Source organism: Lissotriton vulgaris, chromosome 10 (assembly GCF_964263255.1).
Source record: "Lissotriton vulgaris chromosome 10, aLisVul1.2, whole genome shotgun sequence".
Classification (NCBI taxonomy): domain Eukaryota; kingdom Metazoa; phylum Chordata; class Amphibia; order Caudata; family Salamandridae; genus Lissotriton; species Lissotriton vulgaris.
In genome coordinates this window covers 131553501-131573906 of record NC_141698.1, presented here as the reverse complement: position 1 = coordinate 131573906, position 20406 = coordinate 131553501, and the positions used below count along the sequence as shown (strand labels likewise).

At 41.7% G+C, this 20406-nt stretch overlaps 1 protein-coding gene across 4 annotated transcripts in view; it reads right to left on the bottom strand.

Annotated features, from left to right (window-relative positions):
- Positions 1-20406, bottom strand: part of CARD11 (caspase recruitment domain family member 11) — a 663926-nt gene that overhangs the window by 123951 nt on the left and 519569 nt on the right. For all 4 annotated transcript variants that reach the window (XM_086940703.1, XM_086940702.1, XM_086940700.1 and 1 more), the window contains exons 15-16: positions 13183-13384; positions 8542-8668 (exon numbers count right to left, since the gene is read on the bottom strand). In XM_086940703.1, coding sequence (XP_086796829.1) covers positions 8542-8668; positions 13183-13384 — 329 coding nt within the window. The remainder of the gene's footprint in view (positions 1-8541; positions 8669-13182; positions 13385-20406) is intronic.

Genomic DNA, 20406 nt, shown 5'->3' with positions numbered 1-20406 from the left:
GCAGTGCCTTTTGTATGTTTGGTGTAAATCCCTGCAGTAGTTTTTGAAAAAATTGAATGTGAAATGTAGCCCAATGCAATTTTCCATAGGACCTTTAGACACGGCTACAGCCCGAATGGCTGAATGGAATTACACCAAACTTGGCAAAATGGTAGGGACTGGTATGCAGTAGTGCCTTTTTTATATTTGGTGAAAATCGCTCCAGTAGTTAAGAAAATTGAATTTTCCCAAATTATATATCTATATGTTGGACACCGTGAGTGCACGTATGCTTACCGTACTCTGTCCCTTCCCGAGTATGAGCTGCATGCTGATTGGCTGCCACTGTCTGTCAACACTCCAAAACAGAAATTGTTGGCAGCCATCTTGTGCCTCGGTAGACTGATAGACTGAGGCACAGGAAAGCAGAAAAACAAACGTGTAGAACTCAAAAAGGGGGCAGGGTAGAAGCACCCTGACCCCCTAGGCCTGCTCAGGGGGTCCCACAAGGCCCCCCCCAATTTTATTTTCCGGAAAATCGCAGGGGTACGTGCACCATACAGAGTACAGTAAGCTCACAGTAAGCTTACTGTAAACTTACTGTACTCTGTACGGTGCGCGTACCCCCGCGATTTTCTGAAAAAAGAATTTGGGGGGCCGGAGGGGCCTTGTGGGACCCCCTGAGCAGGCCTAGGGGGGTCAGGATGCTTCTACCCTGCCCCCTTTTTGAGTTCTACACGTTTGTTTTTCTGCTTTCCTGTGCCTCAGTACTTACTTGGAAATGCAGCACTGAGATATCCATTCACTCACCAACACACACATGCACACAGTCAACCGCCCATACACCTGTTTCCACATGCACTCTTGAACCCATACAACTAGTGAATCAACTGCTCAACTGCTTTTATTCTTTTAGGGACCTCGCCAGCGCCATGAAACTCACTCAGTGTACGTGCGCTCTATAAGTTCTTTTTAAATTAAATTAAATTAAAAAAAAAAAACTGCTCACACATCTATGCACAGTCACACACCTCCCAGCCACCCACACACACACACTCAGTCTCCCATACAAATACTTGGGCAACCAATCAATAACCCATATAGCCACTCATATAGCTACTGATCAACACATGCAGCAGCTTACACAACAACAGACATACTGATGCACACATTCAGAGAGTTTAGTCACTAACCCATGCATTCAGTAAGACAAAATTAATCACTCACTCATACAGTCAGTCACGCACCTACTAAATCCTTCATCCAGACACTTATACATCCACTCATTCTTCAATATGTAAAACATATTTAAACTTTACAGAAACATACAGTCACTCGATGATGTCATCAGTGATGTCATCAGTGATGTCATTTGAGATGTCATCAGTGATGTCATCAGTGATGTCACTGACCATGTCATGAATGATGTAATATGTGACATCATCAGCAGTGGATTGCGGGTGCGCAAAATATAGTTAGTACAACTAACTATATAGGAGCAATTTCAATGTTTTTTTAAATGCTAATTCCTAACTATATAAGGCCTGAAACCTATGGCTTTTCAGTGAATTTCAAAGGTTTTTTATATGCTAATTCCTAACTATATAAGGCCTGAAACCTATGGTTTTTTCAGTGAATATATATATATATATGATTATAACTATTTGACATTATTTAATTTTTAAATAATTTGCTTCTTTAAATAAACTACTTTAATATCGATATTTATTGAAAAACAATATTCTTAACTATTTCCTGGTTGATGTTCTGTTCCAGGATATTTGTGGCTAAGTATTTTGGCTGTTTCCGATATAAGTGTGGGGACACCATATTATAGTAAAAGATATTTTTGACAAAATATTTGTCTCTCTCAGTACTTTTGTTCAGGATATTCTGTCAGACAACCAACTGGACAACTTCCAGGACTTTGGTTTTGTTGATATTTAGCTTTAGACAGGACTTGGACACCCATTAATTAGCTGCATTACAAAATGCTGAGGTATAGTGTGCAGGCATTTGAATGAATTGTTGTTCTGCTATCAGGTTGACCTGTTTGACATCTATGTACTTTTAGTAGATCAATACAAAGAAATGAATCAAGTTGGGAAGGGGGCTGATGTAGATGTTGAGCAGTAGAGGTACTACAGTGATCCGATGAGTTACACAATAAAGAACAGGGTGATTGAGAGAAAGGTAAGAGGAACAAGAGATCTAGTCCATTGTTCTATCTTGAAGAACCTTGTCTCAGAGATCCATTGAAGGAGATTTGGATGATGTACCATGCTGAAGAATAAGAGTGGCAGTACAATTTCTATTTGCCTGTTTTTTATCAATAAGAAATTAATCTGTCCTGTAACGAAGTTGGACACCACTGCTCTTAAAGCAGTGAAAAAGGGAAAAATGAAATGATAATAACACCGTTATAATCAATTTATTTATCGCTAAAGCGAGGCTGTGTTAGGGCAGGTGGGACTGGTGGCTCAGCGAGGAGGAGGAGTTTGTGCACACTTAAGTGGCCCGGCCAAACAGTCATGCGCACTTTGCATATTCCCCACCAGGTTATAATGCGCAGCCTGGTGGGGAATATGCACAGGCTCCCTGTCCCAGTCTGAGCGCTTATCCATGGTGCGCAGACCAATCAAAACGCTGCATTGCAGTGTTGTGATTGGCTCAGAGGAGACTGTGTGCCTGGGTGCTTCCTACAGCTTCTTCCGGACTGGTGTCAGGAAGCGAAGAGAAGCGGAGATGGAGGAGAGGCGGCGGAAAACGTAAGTGTTTTTTAAAATCCTCTCTGCCTCACCTCCCCTGTTCCCTACAAGCCGCCACTACAGCTTTGGAAGTCATCTGTATTGATGTACTCCGTTAAGTTACTGATATGATATTCATTCAATTAGTATGGTCATTCGGTAACTGTTTCTGATAAATCTATAATTGTTGTGGTCCCTAATGGAATATTTCAGACTTCTTAAGTGAAACTTTGATATAAGACACTTTGAAGTCATTGGGGAAGGTTCCAGAGTCAAATTCTGCATTGAGAATTGTTTTAGACAATGGGAAAGTATAGGCAGAGTTTAGGTTATTGGGGCTTCATTTATAAAAAGTGACGCATCGCTGCGTGAAAACAGCGATGCCTCACTTTTCATTACGCCCTCCTTGCGACATACTGGATGCGTCATATTTACTGTATGACTCATCATGTCGCAAGGAGTTACAGATACCTCAGTATTTCTGACGTATCTGTATGGCGCAAAAGTGACGCATTGCTGGAGTGTGTTGCAAAAGTAACGCAACTCCAGCAATGTGTCCTTTCACATGGGGCAAGCCCTTGAAGTGACGCAGTGAAATTTCATAGATTTCACTGCATCACTTTTACAAGGCTTACTTGCATGGGACTGCCCCCCCTGCATACATTATACCTGACGTAGGTATAATGTGACGCAGGGTTTTACAAAGTGACACAGGTACCTAGATGCGTCACTTTGTAAATACGGTGCAACAAGGCACTTTTTTTAGTCCGCTGGCGCGTCACAAAAAGTGACGCACCGGCGGCATGAAAGTGACACAAGGGCTCATAAATAAGCCACCTAGTGTTTCCAATTAGAGGGGATTCTGCGTTTTACCCTGGGCACATTCAATTTCAGCCATGTGTTTGCTGCCTTTTAACAATCTGTGTGTGATCTCCCAATTGTTGAAGAATCTGTGGTAAGGTAAAACAAGTCCTAGCCCATATAGATGTTTGGCAGCTACTGACTGTGCATTTCTCCTGAGAAGTGTCGGTATTTTTCAGAGCACTAGCGTATTGAGTTTATGGTGTGACGTAAACTTTGATAGTCCTTGACATAACTGTTTATTTCTTATCAACTACTTGACATAGGTAAAAAATGTTGTCTGACAATTTCTTCGCACCTATCATCCAATATCTTTTTGACAACATTAGTTCAACAGGCCCTCCTCACCTTTGACAAAAAATCCCATGTGTTATTTGATTCCACTATTTCTATGAGATTCCCTTCTACATTTACCTTTTATGCCTTGCTGGGAGCATTATGGTCAATTTCTTGCTCCAGGCCATACCGACATTATCAAATGTGTGCAATCTACTGCTCTCAGCAAAATGTAATCAATCACTGGCAAACATCCTCACGCATCATATGTCAGGGTATTGTGATCTTGGGTGTCATAAGAACTGCAGCAGACAATTAGGCCTTCATTTAGATACAAGGAACTCAGACATTTACCACGAGGTTCAATTTTGTGAAAATTATCCATTAATGCGGGGATACCAAGGGCATTTTTCCACTTGAGCAGGGCTCCCTCTGCCCTCCCCATTTGCCACGTTTGAGTTCGAAATCCCCGGAAATCAGAATCGTTGGGTTTATATTCTGCTGGCAGTTTTATTGTGCCACTGATATTCTGAAGCACAGATGCAAAACCTGTCACTGGGCAGAAGTATTTACTAACAAGCCTTAATAGTGAAACATTCAAAAGTTTGCTGACATGTGAATATAGATGTAGGAGAGCTGGTTCCAGTTACATGCTGTTAGGGACAGTGTATTGTTCTTTTTCTCCCCTCTTGCATATAATAAACAAACCTAGAAAAGGGCCAGTTAGTGGTAAAGAATAACAGCCAGTTAGAGCTAAAGACCTGAAGAATGCAAATTACCTTTTTAGGAAAAAAAGTGTCAGAAACATGTCGACTCTTTATTTAGACATGTAGGGGAAGAGAATAAGACCCTTTTTGTTTCGTTTTTACCATGTGAGAGGGCATAAAGAGTAGAAATAAAGAGGAATATAGTTACCCACCATTAACCTAATTTATTTTACCTACAACTCAGCCCTAAAAAGTATAAAGCAATCATACGTTGCTTACATTGCTCTTGACCCTCCATACAAGAGCCTTATTTTTTAAAGTCAGCTGCAAACAAAATGTCAGCAGCGAAGAGCAGACCGAGCGTCCTTTCTAGGAAAGACCAAGCAAGCAATTTAAACACAAAATTAGTAAGTCCTGGACACAGGCATAACATCGCTTTTGATAGATTCACCTCAGAGAATCTATCTATTTGTATTTAAACATTCACAGGCAGAAATGTACTCTGGTATTTGGTCTCTTGCTTGGCAATGAGCTGTACTTAGACTGGGAGGTGCTATTCTTTGGTGTTCTTTCATACAAAAGTGAGCAATCTCCTACTTCTTCTTGGAACATGGCACTTCTGACACAGATTTTTCGTAAAGTGGTGAATTTGTTTTGATAGATGTTCATGCTGAAACATTCTCATTCGTCTAGTTATTGTGAGAAAATGCCTTGATGCTGGGTTCCTCCATAAACATGCTCTATCCAAGATTTTCTGACTCTCTTGGTGATCAAATCAAGTTGGTCCAAAATGCTGCAATGTGCAAGATGTTCAATCTAAAGAAAATCAGCATATAAATAAGTCTGTCTTAAGTCTGTTTTAAGAATAACTTAAGACAAAACCCTAACTTCTGTGAATACCAAAAGTAGTAAGTTCATTCTGTGAATGCCAAAAAGTAGTAAGTGCATTCTGTGAATACCAAAATAGTAGTAAATTTAGGATTGAGTCTTAAGTTCATTCTGTGAATCGGGCCTTTAGTCATCCAAAGCTTTGTCAGAAAACTGAAATGATGTGTGCACATAAGTGTTTTACATTCAAATTGCCAAACATAATATTAATGCCAATTAGACCAAATATGCTGGAGGGAAATTGTAGGCAAGATGTGTGGAAAGGAATGGGACACCAACGAGAGAAAGTTGATAAGCAATGGTGGTTGGTGCAATTACATGTGGAAAAGCCAACATCATACGAAAGTTTGTCAGTCATTTTTATTAATGGCATTTATTTAGTGTAGTTCTAGACCTGGAGGCCAAATATTTGCTTTACATTTGGGAAGAACATATGTGCCACAGTGTGTGAAGTTCTGAAATCTGCTGACTGGCAACTCTGAAAAGTTCTTTGTAAACTTCTTAGTATTTGTGAACCATGCATAATCAAAAAGGGGGTAGTTCAGTGATTCCCCACCACCAAGAGCTCTACACTGGGAGAACCTCAGAGTTTGGCGAACCACTGAGCAAGTCTGCCAAGTGGAAACTGTATTAGCCCAGCGGCAGCCCCCTCATTAGGTCAGAGGTGCGTTGTCCCCTCCTGCTGCCAGTGCATCAAAATTGAAAAATAAAACGGTAATGAAATTAATTATCATTTTATTTGTCACTGGTCCCAGCCTGAGCAGTGTTTGGGGGCGGGGCTGCTGCTGACTGGCAAGTCACTTTGGCCGGCTGTCTTGTGACAGCCAGCTGACTAGCGAAGTGTAAACCTCTCCACATAGCTGTCTCAGACAGCTGGGTGGAGAGCAGGAAGAGGCCTCCTGTGCCCACTAGAGCGTTGAGGCAGCCTGCTCCAGCCAATCCTGGCACTTCTCTCATGCTGCTCATCTGCAGCATGAGGGCAGCGTTGAGATTTTCAGAAGGGGGTTGCCTGAGGATCCATGAATTGCCATGGAGCTGACTTCAGACGATAGGAGAAAACGTAGAGCACAACGCATCTTTGCCCCCCACTGGGTTTGTCTCTCTGTCCCCCGACACCCGTCAAGTGTTGAGGGTCATGACCCGCCACTGCTTTAGCCACTATCGCTTAGGAGTATAGGACTTCCTAAGCTACAGTGGTTAAATAAAATTCCAATGGTAAGTGCCCCTCCAGACTCCTCTCAGCCCCTGGAACCATTGACATCTGGTGTATTCTGACTGGCCACAATTTCCTGACTCTCCTCTTCATGGACTCAGGTTCCCCCAAAATACTGCAATGTACAAGATTTTCAACCTAAGAAAAGAGAACACCAGCTCTACAAGTGAATCTACAACGAGTCCATGCGACTGCCATGGGAGAGGATTTGTTCTAGGGTAGCCACAATAGCATTCCCATTATTTCATTATTTTGCACCACAGAATGTTCAATGAAAATCTTTCTCAAAAAACGTTTTTGTGAGTCATATTATAACCCCCCTTCGAAAAAGCGTAAATGGCTTCAGGGTTAGGAAGTTAGCGAGAGAGTTGGCAGTATGGTAGATTATTTCGACTTTTTGGGATGCTTGTGATGAGGTCAAGTGTCATTGCGTTTTAGTTTTTGTATTTTTGCCTGGAGGTAGTGGTCGAGGTTTGCTTTGTCTTTCATTGTGTCAGGGTTTTAAGTGCGATGTTTGAGGATAGTGGGTAGTGGTTGGTCCATTTAAGATGGACAGGCTGGAGGAATGAAGAGGGAAACATGATATACAGGATGATAGGGGAAACATCCATTACAACGCAACTGTCCTTACATCCATGCCATTACACGCATGTTATTACAATGCATATCACTACAATGCATGCCATTACAATGCATGGCACTACAATGCATGCCCTTACAACGCATTATAAGGTAAGTATTGGAGTATGTTAAGTTTTAGGGGGGTATGGGTTTTTGGGTATTTGAAAATAGTAATTTTTACCCCAGTGCTATCCAACACTTTCCCTACTGTTGCACTCACTGGAGTGGGAATAGTAATTTTAACCCCTATGCTATCCAACACTTTCCCTACTGTTGCACTCACTGGAGAGGGAATAGTAGTTTTTACCCCTATGCTATCCAACACTTTCCCTACTCTTGCAATCACTGGAGGGGGAATAGTAATTTTTACCCCTACGCTATCCAACACTTACCCTACTGTTGCACTACAAGTATTATGCATTGTAATGGTATGCGTTGTAATAAAATGCATTGTAATGGTGGTTTAAAAAAATGCTTTGTAATGGCATGCGTTGTAAAATCATGCGCTGTAATGGTAGTTGCCATGTAAAAACCACGTTGTAAAAGCATGCGTTGTAATTGTTTGCGTTGTAACGTCATATATTCGGATGATATTCATGTTTCTCCCAAGACTTAAGGTGGGTGCAGAGATGTGGGAGTTGAGGGAGGAGGAAAGGTCCATGTAGATCTTATCATTAGTAGTGGTGAAAGTGGATGGAATGAGATTAGCAAAGCTATCCAGGACGTTTGCTACAGTGTCCAGGTAGTCAGTAAATTAAGTATGGTTGGATGGGTGGGTGGAGATGAAAAGTGCTCAGAGACTTTTTGAATGTGGATGGGAGAAAGTGAAAAGACCAGGGACAATGTGGTATGTTTTTGGATGATAAAACTGGTGAATGGTACTGCGGTCATTAGAGATCAGCTGATGTGAATGTTCAAATGTGAATAGAGGTGGTGTGAGCCTTGTCTGTGTGCTGATGAAGTTGTCCTAATTGTGTAGGTAACAGATGCCAGAAATATGGGTGTTTGCAAAACATATGTTTGTGAGTATGAGAGAGGGGGCAAGGAAGGTGGTGTTTGTGTTAAGAGTGGATAAGTTTGGAGTAAGTGTGTTTGTGGAGTGTGAGGTTGAGGAATTGGTATGCGGTATTACCATGCAGTATTGTTAATTCTGGGTTCAGTATTACCACATAATTGTACTGGCACAATTGGTATGACCTCCTCAAGCAACAAACCTGCCTTTAGTGCAGGGTGTAACCGGTAGCTTTACCTTCATAGTTGAATTTGTAGTGCAGAATGACCCATCCGCTGCACCTCTGGATTGTCCAGTGGGCCTCTTCCTTTGTGCAGGAGTCCAGGGGGACGGTTTGCTTCTCACCTTTGATGCAACCTTCCAGCTGCGGGGATGAAAGGCATGGTGTATTTTATCACATTTTCAGGAAGACATGCAGCACCATGATTAGGGCACATTAGAAGGGCCTGCGGGGCATGGGCTAATCAGACCATTGCTCTTGCAATGAACCCTTCACTTTAGCTGAAGTAATTTGCCTATTTGCATTTCTTCTGTGTTTTTTGTGCCTATTAAAGTACCAGAGCTCTGCAAGATTCCATTTCAAGCTGAAAAAAATAATGAAAGAGAAGAGGGATTGAAGGAGCTTTAGATGTAGCATGTGTGGTGTATATTCACCAGCATGGGTGCACATGGAACGTGACAGCATCAAGGGCTACCTGTATCAAAATTCTACATTGCGAATACCTAGTTGCGCATTTCTGAGAATCGCAATTAGGTAATCGCGATATACAATGTATGGAACTGAAAGAGTTTCATATAGCGATTCCTACGGGGGTACCAAATCACCATACCTCATTAACATTAAAGAGGTAGATCGCAATTTGCGACTCCCTAGGAATCGCTAAAATCACCAGTATGGTGGCCTGCTTGCCCATGATTGCTTTTAAATAAAGCAATCTTTTTTTTCTTTAAATACAAATGGGTTTCCTTAAAGGAAAATGGGATGCGTTTCAAAAACAAAAATGAAAAGTTTTTTTTTAATTTTCTAAGAGTAGGCAGTGGTCCTTGGTACCACTGCCTGCTCATAAGAAATGCTGTAACAAACATTCACAAAGGGGAAGGGGTCCCTTGGGGACCTCTTCCCATTTGCGAATAGGTTACCAGCTACTTGCAGCAGGTGGTAAAATGCAAATGTCTTGCAACTGCATTTCGGTCACAAAACATTCCTACATAGTGATGCGATTCAGTATTAGGGAGGGATGCCCTAAACACGCTCCTTCCTAATAGCCAATCGCAAACCCATTTTGCGATTCAGAAACAGGTTACCAAATCGCAGAATGGGTTTTGATACATGTAAAAAGCCTTTTTTGCGTTCGCGAACACAAAATACTTTGATACATGAAGCCCTTTATATTTTAGTTTGCACATGTAGGCCACACAAATGTATATTTTTGCTCTTCTGTCCACCCCCCAAGCCAGCCTCTCTGTCCCTCCATCCTTCTACTTGGTTTCTAACTTTAGAGCATTGGGAATGTATTCCAATTGCAGATTTTAATGCTTCAACAAACATTGGATAGATGCATACATACAGATTATAAACTTTTTTTCCTTGCTGTTTTTATATAGCGCAAACTCAATGCTTTACATGAGCACCAGTTGCATTATAGACGGACACATTTATTTCTAGGCATGGAGGGCCCGATTCACATAATGAACTTAAGACTCAATCCTAAACTTACTACTATTTTGATATTCACAGAATGCACTTACTACTTTTGGCATTCACAGAATGCACTTACTACTTTTGGTATTCACAGAATGAACTTACTACTTTTGGTATTCACAGAAGTTAGGATTTTGTCTTAAGTTTGTCTTAAGACAAACTTAAGACAGACTTAAGACAGACTTAAGTTAAGATTTTGTCTTAAGTCTATCTTGTCTGTCTTAAGTCTGTCTTAAGTTTGTCTTAAGTCTGTCTTAAGTTTGTCTTAAGTTTGTCTTAAGACAAACTTAAGACAAAATCCTAACTTCTGTGAATACCAAAAGTAGTAAGTTCATTCTGTGAATGCCAAAAGTAGTAAGTGCATTTTGTGAATACCAAAATAGTAGTAAGTTTAGGATTGAGTCTAAAATTCATTCCGTGAATCGGGCCCGGAGAGATTAAGTGATTTTCCCAGAATCACAGGATGTTTGAGCCTACCACCAGACTCGAACCTAGCTTCCCAGCTTCAAAGTCGGCCGCTCTAGCCAATTAGCCACATCCTCTCTGGTTGACGGGCACATCGAGTGCTCACAGAGAAGGATTACCCAAACTGTAATCCGTAATTGTGTATTTACATTTTAATGGTGGTTTTCCACAGGTTGGTGGATGTCAATAATTGGAATTTCCATTTAGTCAGTTTGAGGAGATCCCTCCATGTTTGACTTGGATTAGTGATCTTTTTTGGCATTTAAGGGTCTATTTAGTCCTGGGTGGTAGTTTAACCTTCACCTAGACCTAATTCTTGGCACTACTCTGCCAGGCTCCTGCTCGGCTGGTGGCAGAAGTTTGTCCGGCCATGACAGGGCAGTGGTATAGCCATGCCCACGTCCCATTTGTGTCTGGTAGACCAGCTGCCTCATTGAAGCCATAGATGTGCAAATCTTGAAGAATCTCCAGGACTCCCCACACACACTGCTGTGCTTGCAAGGCAGTGTGTGGGGGATCCCTGCACTGTCACCAAGACTCTGGTTACCACACTAATCCTTAGGACTAACTTCAGTGGAATACACAAGTACCTCTGGGCAAACTGCAAGTCCAGAGATACAAGCTGGATAGTTCCTTGGATTCTTCTATTGTCAAGGGGTGTTTTTACACTCAAGGAAGGTAACCCTAAGAATCACCGTGGTCAATTGATGGTATGGTCTCCTTGTGTCGGGATTAGTCTCACGAACGTTGCCAAAAAGAAAAAACACATTTGAGATTTAGAACCAATAAAAATGAGAGGGTCATCAAAGTCATTTGCATGCTCCTAAATATTTGTCCCTATAATAATATTAATAAACAAACCATCACAAGGTTTTGCAATGTCATAAAGTACAGATTTCAGTAATTGAAATGCATACAAATGTTCCATTTACATGTAATACAATACTAAATATTGGGCACTGTGAATTATTATGCAGTAAACCCATTCAGGGATTCTAATAGCACGATAACAAATATTCACGGTATGTAAATCTTAAGAGTACTTCATGGTAAGCTGAAAAATAGCTTGATTTTTTTCTAATGTATATATCGTGTAGATAGTGTGCACAATTTTTTTTTTTAATAGAAACGTATAGTAAATTATTGGCCTGTCTGTAGTTTACAGAGCTTCCTACTTTTTCTACTTCTATACAAGTGCATAGCAAGTGCATAGTTTTGCTTTCAATTTTGTACTGTTTTCTTGCTGGTGCCAATATTTCTACTTCGGGCTCAGCTGCGGCCCATACGTTCAGGTGGAGGAACTCATCTTTCTCCAGAAAAGAAGACTGTCAGTGAGGCTGAGCAAAGGTTAGCCTGGCAGGCCCTCTTCTTGTTCCGGTCGGGCAGCTAGGAGCTGGACATGTGCTGAATGCGCATGCATTGACCTGCCGGAGCTAAACTTTGCCAGTCTGAGGATTTCACAGCTCTGTGGGCGTGACCTCCTCAGCCTGGAAAAAGTGCCTCAAGGCCCTCCCCTCCTGACGAGCAGGATCATCCCTGATTGCCTCGGACCCCGGCACTGGTTTTAAGCCACCCTGGGCTGTGTGTCATTCAGTAACACCTTGTCACAGAGTGTGGTGGTGTCAACAGTCTCGCTGACGCCCCCATCCAACTCTTTGGCGAATGAGCAACTGCTGCCTCTTCTCATTGGCCAATGAGAAGAGGCAGCAGTTCCAACTCTCCTCGGATCTCCGCGGATTTCCTCCCTGGGAAGTGTAGGGCGGGTAAGTTTTATGTTTTGAATGTTTGATGCATGTGTGTGTGTACATATAAATGTATGAATTTGTTGTCAATGGGTGTGTGTGTGTGCGCGTTTGTGAATGCATGGGTGTGAGTGAGTGAGTGCATATGTGTGCGTATGTGGCCCGCTCAACCCCCTCCCTGGCAAAATCTCCAGCCGCCACTATTAGGGCTTAACATGGATGTACCGTATTCTTGCAAGTCATCATTAGCACCGTTTTCATTGCACCTGTAAAACTGGCTGAAGTTTACCACTTTAAATTGGTGTGAAAGTCCAGTATCTGAGTAATTGCAGTATTCATAAGAATTGTGGGAAGTTCATGTAATTATAACTGTAAATTGTATTTATATAGTGCTTACCACCCCATACAAGGCATTGAAGTGCTTTGATGCGAGTGGCTTTAACCAAAGATTAGAGATAAAAGTTAACAGATTAGTGGCCATTTTTTTTCCTGAGTGGATTCATTGTGGAGTGTGGGTTAAATTCTTAAAATCTCATACGTTTACTGTATAATTTTGAGATGGGTAGATTAATGGTAGTGGATTAGTAAAGGGAAGAAGTAAGTAGCTATTGGGAGATGTGGTTATGTGTGCCTGTTAGCTGGATAATTTGGATAAAGTAGGGAAGAGTTTGGAAAGGGAATTTTAGAGGCCAGTGAAGTCTGAGATGTTTGGTATGAGTCAGAGAGTGGTGGTATGGGCAGAAATTGAAGGGGGAGCTTTTTATCTACATGAATTGTTAAACCCTTAGACATGCCTTCCCTATAATCACATTTACGTACTGTGATATATATGTACTATCATAGAAAAAACACAAAGCTAACAGCCCCCAGTTCTCATTTAGTGGTGATCTTTACCACTGGACAAGTACTCACTGGTCCTGCTTTGAGACAGAGGCGAGCAACAAGTAGAAGATTTAGGGAACGACTCACCTGTAAGAGCTGATGTCCCTCCTGCAGACCAGCCTTTTCTGCCATTGATTCTTGCTTCACAGAGTTGATAAAGATTCCTTTTTCATTGCCACCCACCAGGGTGATATCCTGTATTAGTATGTCTCCATTCAGTGTGGTGTGCTGTACAGGGTGACTGGTGCTTCTAATGCGTCCGACGGATGTAACAGAGAGCCGGAAAGGTCTGATGGGAGAATTGGACATAGAAGAACATGACACCCTCATACATGTGGCCAAACCAAACACTGCAATTTGCAAAAATCACCAACTTTTCTTAAAAGTGTACAATGGTAACCTATAGTAGTGTGTTGACTGAAATGCAAATTATATTCTTTTTGTGTTATCTATATTCTTACATCTGTTATATGGAATCCTAAAGGATTTACTATTATTTTTTTCCAAGCCATCTTTATCGAATTGTATTGTCAATGGAACAACGGTTATATCACTGCATACAATCTTTTCAGTACCATCTTTACAGACAGTAACAAGAGCCCCATATCCTTGGCAGTAATCAGCAAATACATGTTCTACAGATTCAATAAACATTTCAAACAATGAGCCAGTTCAATTTCAGGCGTGAAGAATAAAAAGGAAGATGGAGAAGATATTCAACATACAGCCATAGTAGGCAGGCCGCCCATGGCGCCCATCCAGATGTGGCGGGCCCTGCATCAAATCCCAACGTTAAAGCTTCATCCTTATTCCACTTAACTGTTGCTGCCTGCCAATGCCCCCCCCCCCCGGGCATTGAACTAGTCTTCCAGGGCATAGCGAGCAATCTATGCAACAGTAGTAGTAGTGCCAAATCGATAAAGTGGTTCATGGGTTCCATGCACTTCTGCATCTCTAAAGCCCTAGCACACTGCTAGTCACACAGTTGAGTTCAGTTCGGATCTTTTTTCTGGCAAGGGTGTCTGTTCCACCTAGCCAGAGGTTGCTGACCAGTGGGCAGCTCCAAAACATGTGCAACATGTCCACTCTGGCCATGTTGCAACGAGGGCAGTATGATGGAGACACAGGGAAGATGTTGTGGTGCCTGGCTGGGGTGAAAAATGCCCTATGTAGGATTTTGTGGTGTATTTACTGGAACCGAGAATTGCAGGAGACCTTCCACGGGAACTCTGTCCCACATCTTCTGGGTTAACCTGTGGCCTCTGTCACCCTCCCAGGACCTTCTAAGGGAGACTAAGTGGTCTTGCAATGTGGGGGAGAGGGCCCTAGTCAGCAAAGGTTATCAGTTGGTGACCATCCCCCAACCCCTCCCCACTGGTCCGCTCTCTAAATGCTTGTATGGCACTCAGTCGGATCCCAGGGGCCTATTGAGTCATGTCCATCATGAGCTGCAGGCTCCTCCCAAAGCTATCATTGGCCATCCGCAACAAGCCACAAATCGGCGGGGGTGTTCCTTGAGGGAGAAACACCTCCGACACCATCCGCTGTGCTCTGTGCCTGGGGGCAATCCCCAGCTCCTCGGTGTCCCACAAGCCAGCAGGTGGGCTATTGCTCTGCCAAGCAGTGATGCTCAATGTTTGGGGCACCAAGCCCATCTTTCTCCGCAGGGGGTTGCAACTTGTTCAGGGCTACTCTTCCTCTACACTTGTGCCATAGAAAGCATTGTGTGCAGAATGTGCTAGAGGGAATGTTCACCAGAAAATTATGAAAATAATAAAATAGACGCTGGAGTATCACCATCTTTGATAGGGACACTAAAAGAATTAACTACTAATGTAGTGTATGGAAAGCTATAACCCAACTTGTGCGAGCCAACAATACTGAGCAAAAATACCCTGTAACCAAAAAGTAATGCTGTACCCAGAAGATTCAGCTGTGGTGGACCTCTTCACTGTCCCAGCAAAAGGCTATCATTAACTTACCATCTCCTACTAGTACCTGCACATTTCAGAAAATGGTCATGGAATTTTATGAAATGTTGCAAAGTTTGTGCAAAGGAATCAATTCTCCTGGCTGATTTTTAGTAAATTGTGTCCCAGATTACATTTTTGTAGCAAACATTTTGCAGATAACTTTTAATGTAAGAAAAGGTTTAGTGAGAATTTGTTGAGATTAATTTGCTGCATATATTTTTTCCAGGTATGCCCTCCCATTTAAACTTCAAAAACTACTATCCCCCTTTAGATCAGTGCACAAATACTCTACAAAACTGAAAAACAATAACTTTAAAACTGCGGTGGCATAGCACTGATCCAAAGCAGTCAAAGGTAATTCTAAATTATCTGCCTATATCACAGGACTTTCGTGCTCAATGCTTGCTTTTTCGTCAAACCAAGCACACTGTGTAAACATATTGAACAAGTCCCCAATTCTGCTGTGTGGAATGTTTGGCATTGGTATACTGAAGGAATCTCGCAAAATAGATGGGGAACTTTACGCATATGGTCAGCCTCTTTTTGGGTGGTTGCTTTGAACCAACCTTTTTATTTATATAGAATATAGGGGCATATTTCCAACAACTAGCGATATTTATCGCTAAATGGGCTTAACAAGTTTTTTTTATCGCCAAGCATCGCCGGATATTATCGCAGAGATAACGTGCTATTAGCAACGTTTATCTCTAAAGCGATAAAATATCCGGCGATAGCGGCGAAATGCGTGAATATCGCTGAGAATACAGCGATATTCACGCATTAACGCCAATAGGGTGTTAGCAATAATATCCACCTCCCATTGCATATAATGGATAAGAACTGGTCTGAGCAGACGTTAGCTTTTGGAGATATTCGCGCTTAGCGCGAATATTTCCATCTAAGCACGAATATCTCCTTCGCTACGCCTGAGTTGATAATAGGTGATAGCGATGTTAGCAACAGTTTTTAGTTGCGAACAGGTTGGGGACGCCCACTTTGCAAGTCATTAGCGATAAATATCGCTGATATGCAAAGCGGGGCTAAACCCCTCGCTATCGCCTACAAGCTGTCGCTAACTGCTGTTAGACAGCTTGCTAATAGGGCGATAGAATATTCGCCGATTAGTGGCCGAAAACGGCCGCTAAAGCGGCGATAATCTCTTATCGCCCTCCTTGATAATATGCCCCATAGATTTTTAGTTTGCATGTTAATTTTATAATTGTTTTTTTTTTTACTTTATAGCTTCCTCTTTCTCGCTGAGCAGAGAATAAACCACTTCTCACCTTGCAACTTTAGCCCTGCTCAGTTTCTATTTTGTTCGAAAGGGGAGTAGCCAATGCAACTCAGCACGGAGGACCTAATTATTACTATGTAAGAAAGATCTCCCCACCTTGTTGTGAATCAATGTAATTTGCTAATTTGTCAAATTGTATGTCTATCTGACCCTGTTTTCCCAAAGTTACATTTCTTTCGCACATTTATCTTTGTGTGTAATTGTCTTCAACGTTATCTTTCAGAAACAGAACAGGAAGTCGAAAAAAATAGTAACACAGCTAATTATTTCTCATTCACATATGGATATCTATCGCATATTACATGTCATCTTAGACTTAAATTCGACCCTTACGTGAGGGAAAGTAACAACACCTCGTGAGATGTATTATGAATACTTTCATGTTAACATTCATAATGTAGTTGCTTTCAATGCAGTCCCACTGGTGTGAACTGAGGCTACTCTCTTTATATAATGCTAAAGTCAATACCTCAATGTGTGCATATGATATATCAAGCATGGGGGGGGAGGCTTGATGTCCCCTGTTTCTTACATATAATATCCTATCGATTTCCCCCCCTTAGAATGTGTACGTGTTTTGACCCATGGTCAGCATTTTTGGGTCATCATCAGGATTATGGATGTTGTGGGTTCACACTCTTAATTTATGTTTGGAAGGGAAAGTTGCTTTCTCTTTATTACTACCCATTCTCGTTAATCTAACATTGCAGTATGTCATTAGTGTACAGATTAGGCTCCCTCACACAGTTTAAATTTGCCCTCCTTCATTAGCTTGCCCAGTGTTTGGTGTAAGATTGCTCTTCTTGTGTGTGTTGGCAGCATTTTATTTTTATTATGATTAAAACCGTTCTCGTGGCAGTGTAGCGTCAGTCTTTTGAGGCGCCAGAAGGCATTGTCTAGCCAGCTTCTGGAATGAGCAGAGAATGAGCCCCTTCTTACCTTGCAATTTTAGCCCTGTTGATTTTAAGATTTGTAACAAAGCGATGTAGACAATGTAACCCGGCATCGAAGATCTAGTTACTTGTATGTAAGAAAGATCTCCCCACCTTGTTGTGAATCAATATTATTTGCTCATTAGTCAAAGATAGAGCTTGTCTGTCTGATCCTTTGTTCCTTAACCCCTTGCGTGCTGCGGTTGGCCGTTGCCCGACGGGAGCACTACCTCGCTAGTGCTGCCGTCAGCCAATGGCCGACGCAGCCCCGCCCACCTAATAGAACGTCCGCACCGCAACAGAAAAACCACTGCGGTTAAGGCGTTAAATTGAATTTCTTTAACACATTAATAATTTCTGTATCATTGTCTTCAACAATATCTTTCAGAAACAGAACATGAAATAGAAGAAAATAGTAACATTACTTATTATTTCCCTTTCACATACGGATTTCTTTTATACATTACGTTATCTTACATATAAATTAGACTTTTGTTTGAGTGAAAGTGGCAACATCTTGTGAGAGCTATTATGAATAATTTCATAAAAAACACTGTTAAAATTAAAAATGTAGCTGCATTTAAGGCAGCCCCCTTGGAGTGCATTGAGGCCAGTGTCTTTAAAAAACTCTTAATTCAATACCCTAAAGTATGCATATAATAGTTAGGGGTGGGCGTAACTCACAGAGTTTTTCTCTGTGGATTTCCATGGAGTTACCTAAAAACTCTGCAGGTTTCTACTGAGTCCCGTGATTTTTTTGCACCAGGAGCTTGCCCCGTGCTGTAAAATCAGCTCGAACAGCCTCATGCAGCACACCAGAGGGTGCTGCTTATTTCTACCGCTCGAGAAGATTTCCTACTCGAGTGACAGCTTTCGCAACGTGAGCGGCAACTTTCACAATGCGAGTGGTAGCGACCTGCCATGACTGCCAGCATGGAGAAATCTTGCCAGGAGGTAGTCTAGCAATGTTTTTTTCTCACTTGCGAACTTAATGTCGGTGAGCCGTGTGCAACAAAAACTCCATAACGCATGGTTGGCGGAGTTTTTGCCAAACTCTGCGCTCTGGGCAATTCTCTGCAAACTCAGCCAGAGGAGCGAAGTTTACCGCCCTGTCCTAAAAATAATATAGCAGGCATCAGTAGGAGATAATCTTGGTGTCTCCTATTTCTCATATACATTGTCCTATTTATCCCTCTCTCTCTGTTTAGAATATCCACATGTTTTGACCCTTGGTCGCCATTCTTGTGGTCATCATCAGGACTCTAGCTGTTGCAGGTTCACACTCTTAATTTATGTTTGGAAGGGAAAGTTGCCTTCTCTGTGTTACTCCCCATTTTCTTTAATCTGACATTACAGTATGTCATTACTGTACAGGTTGGGGTCCCTCCCACATTCAAGGTTTTCCCTACTTTATTAGTTTGCCCAGTACAAAATATTAGATTGTTCTCCTTTAGTGTGTTGGGGGTATTTTTATTAAGAATAAAACCGTTCTTGTGGCAATGTAGCTTCTGTCTTTTGGGGAGGCAGAAGGCTTTTTCTAGCCAGCTCAGGGAAGAGTGTGTGGCCACATGTTTAAGGAATAAGCAGCGTCTTATATATGCACCGGCCTCAATACACTTTCCTATGGAACTACAATGACCCACACTCAGCTAGACGCGTGTGATGATGAAATTGAGATGAACTAGTGAATTCTTGATGGTGTCTCAGAAGATAGATGATACACTGCCCCGTTGACCAATAGAAACAGAAACCACTCTAGTCTTGTCCTGATTATGACCCCCTACATAACATGACAGGGTCAAAACATCAACATAGTTCCCTTTTTCGCACTGAAATTCTTGGAATGGAATTGCCCTTCCCAAGAACTTTTATTGTACTTAGCACAAGCTACGTCTCAATTTACACATTACCTCTGCGTCGCGTGCCCGAAGCACAACTGTTGCTATAATACAATGTATCCCACAATTTGCCCCTCAACGATATCCAATGCTCCTATAGTACACTGAATGCCTTGCTCTCACATGTGCCTCAGTTATCTCATTTCAAATATGCATTCATATCTTATTGACATGAGAAAGTGTGTGTTTGACCTACTGAGGCAACGAGGAGCTCGTTGGGTGCAATTATCTAAACAAAAACATTATTTTCTTCTAAAAGAATTGTTGTGGAAGCCATATTCGCAAGGGTTCTAGGATTATGAATACACCTTAACACTATGTTTGCCCTGAATCAATTGTAAACATGTATTTATTAGCAGGGACATTAGCGTTACCAGTTGATAAAGTTGTATTATCAGTAGTCAGTTCATTCTCCTACTTTTCTTAAAGTCATAAGCATGATCGTTTCATGCAGCAGCATCAGCTAAAACAACTTTTCCCCCAGACCTGTGCACCTTGGGCACACTAAAATAAGGTATAGCTTAGATACTTTGATCTGTTTATTGCAGTGGCATGCACATTATTTCAAACATCTCTGCAGCCACCCACACCAGTTCATAACTTAAATTGATAAAAAAAATACTCGATGATCCAATTTGCTCCCATGATTAAAATAATATTTCCACTCCTCTGGAGTTAGACCAGGGAAATAATGTTGACATTTGCATTCTCGACCCTGGTTTCCTTTTCCTGCTTTTTACATGAGCCATAAACTTATGTTTCTCCAGAACATGGTCATTCTTTACCTTTGATCCAAGCCATTTTATCAGTTTGCTGGGCCACACGTTAATAGCGAGTTTTATGTCTAGCCACTGTCTCACCAGCCTCGTTATTTCCATAACATTTATAATAAAACTGCAAACATGTAGACATACAGGGACTTTGTGTTAGACCTCTTTGTGCACTGGGCTCTTTGCTTCAACACAGAGTAAACAGCATGTGACACGTCTTGAACTGTGATTGACTGTACTTTGCCTGATCACATCTGCACAGCTGCCTGAAAAAGGAGTTCTCCTTTATTTTTTTGAAATTTTGTTAGTTTAGATTTTTTTTGCAATATCGTATGTGTTTATTTAAAAAAAAAACACATTGCTTGTATGCCAAGGCCAGGCCGATTGACTTTGCCAATGCTTGTTTTAACAGTGGAAGATCAAAGGGCCTCATGTATGAGAAAT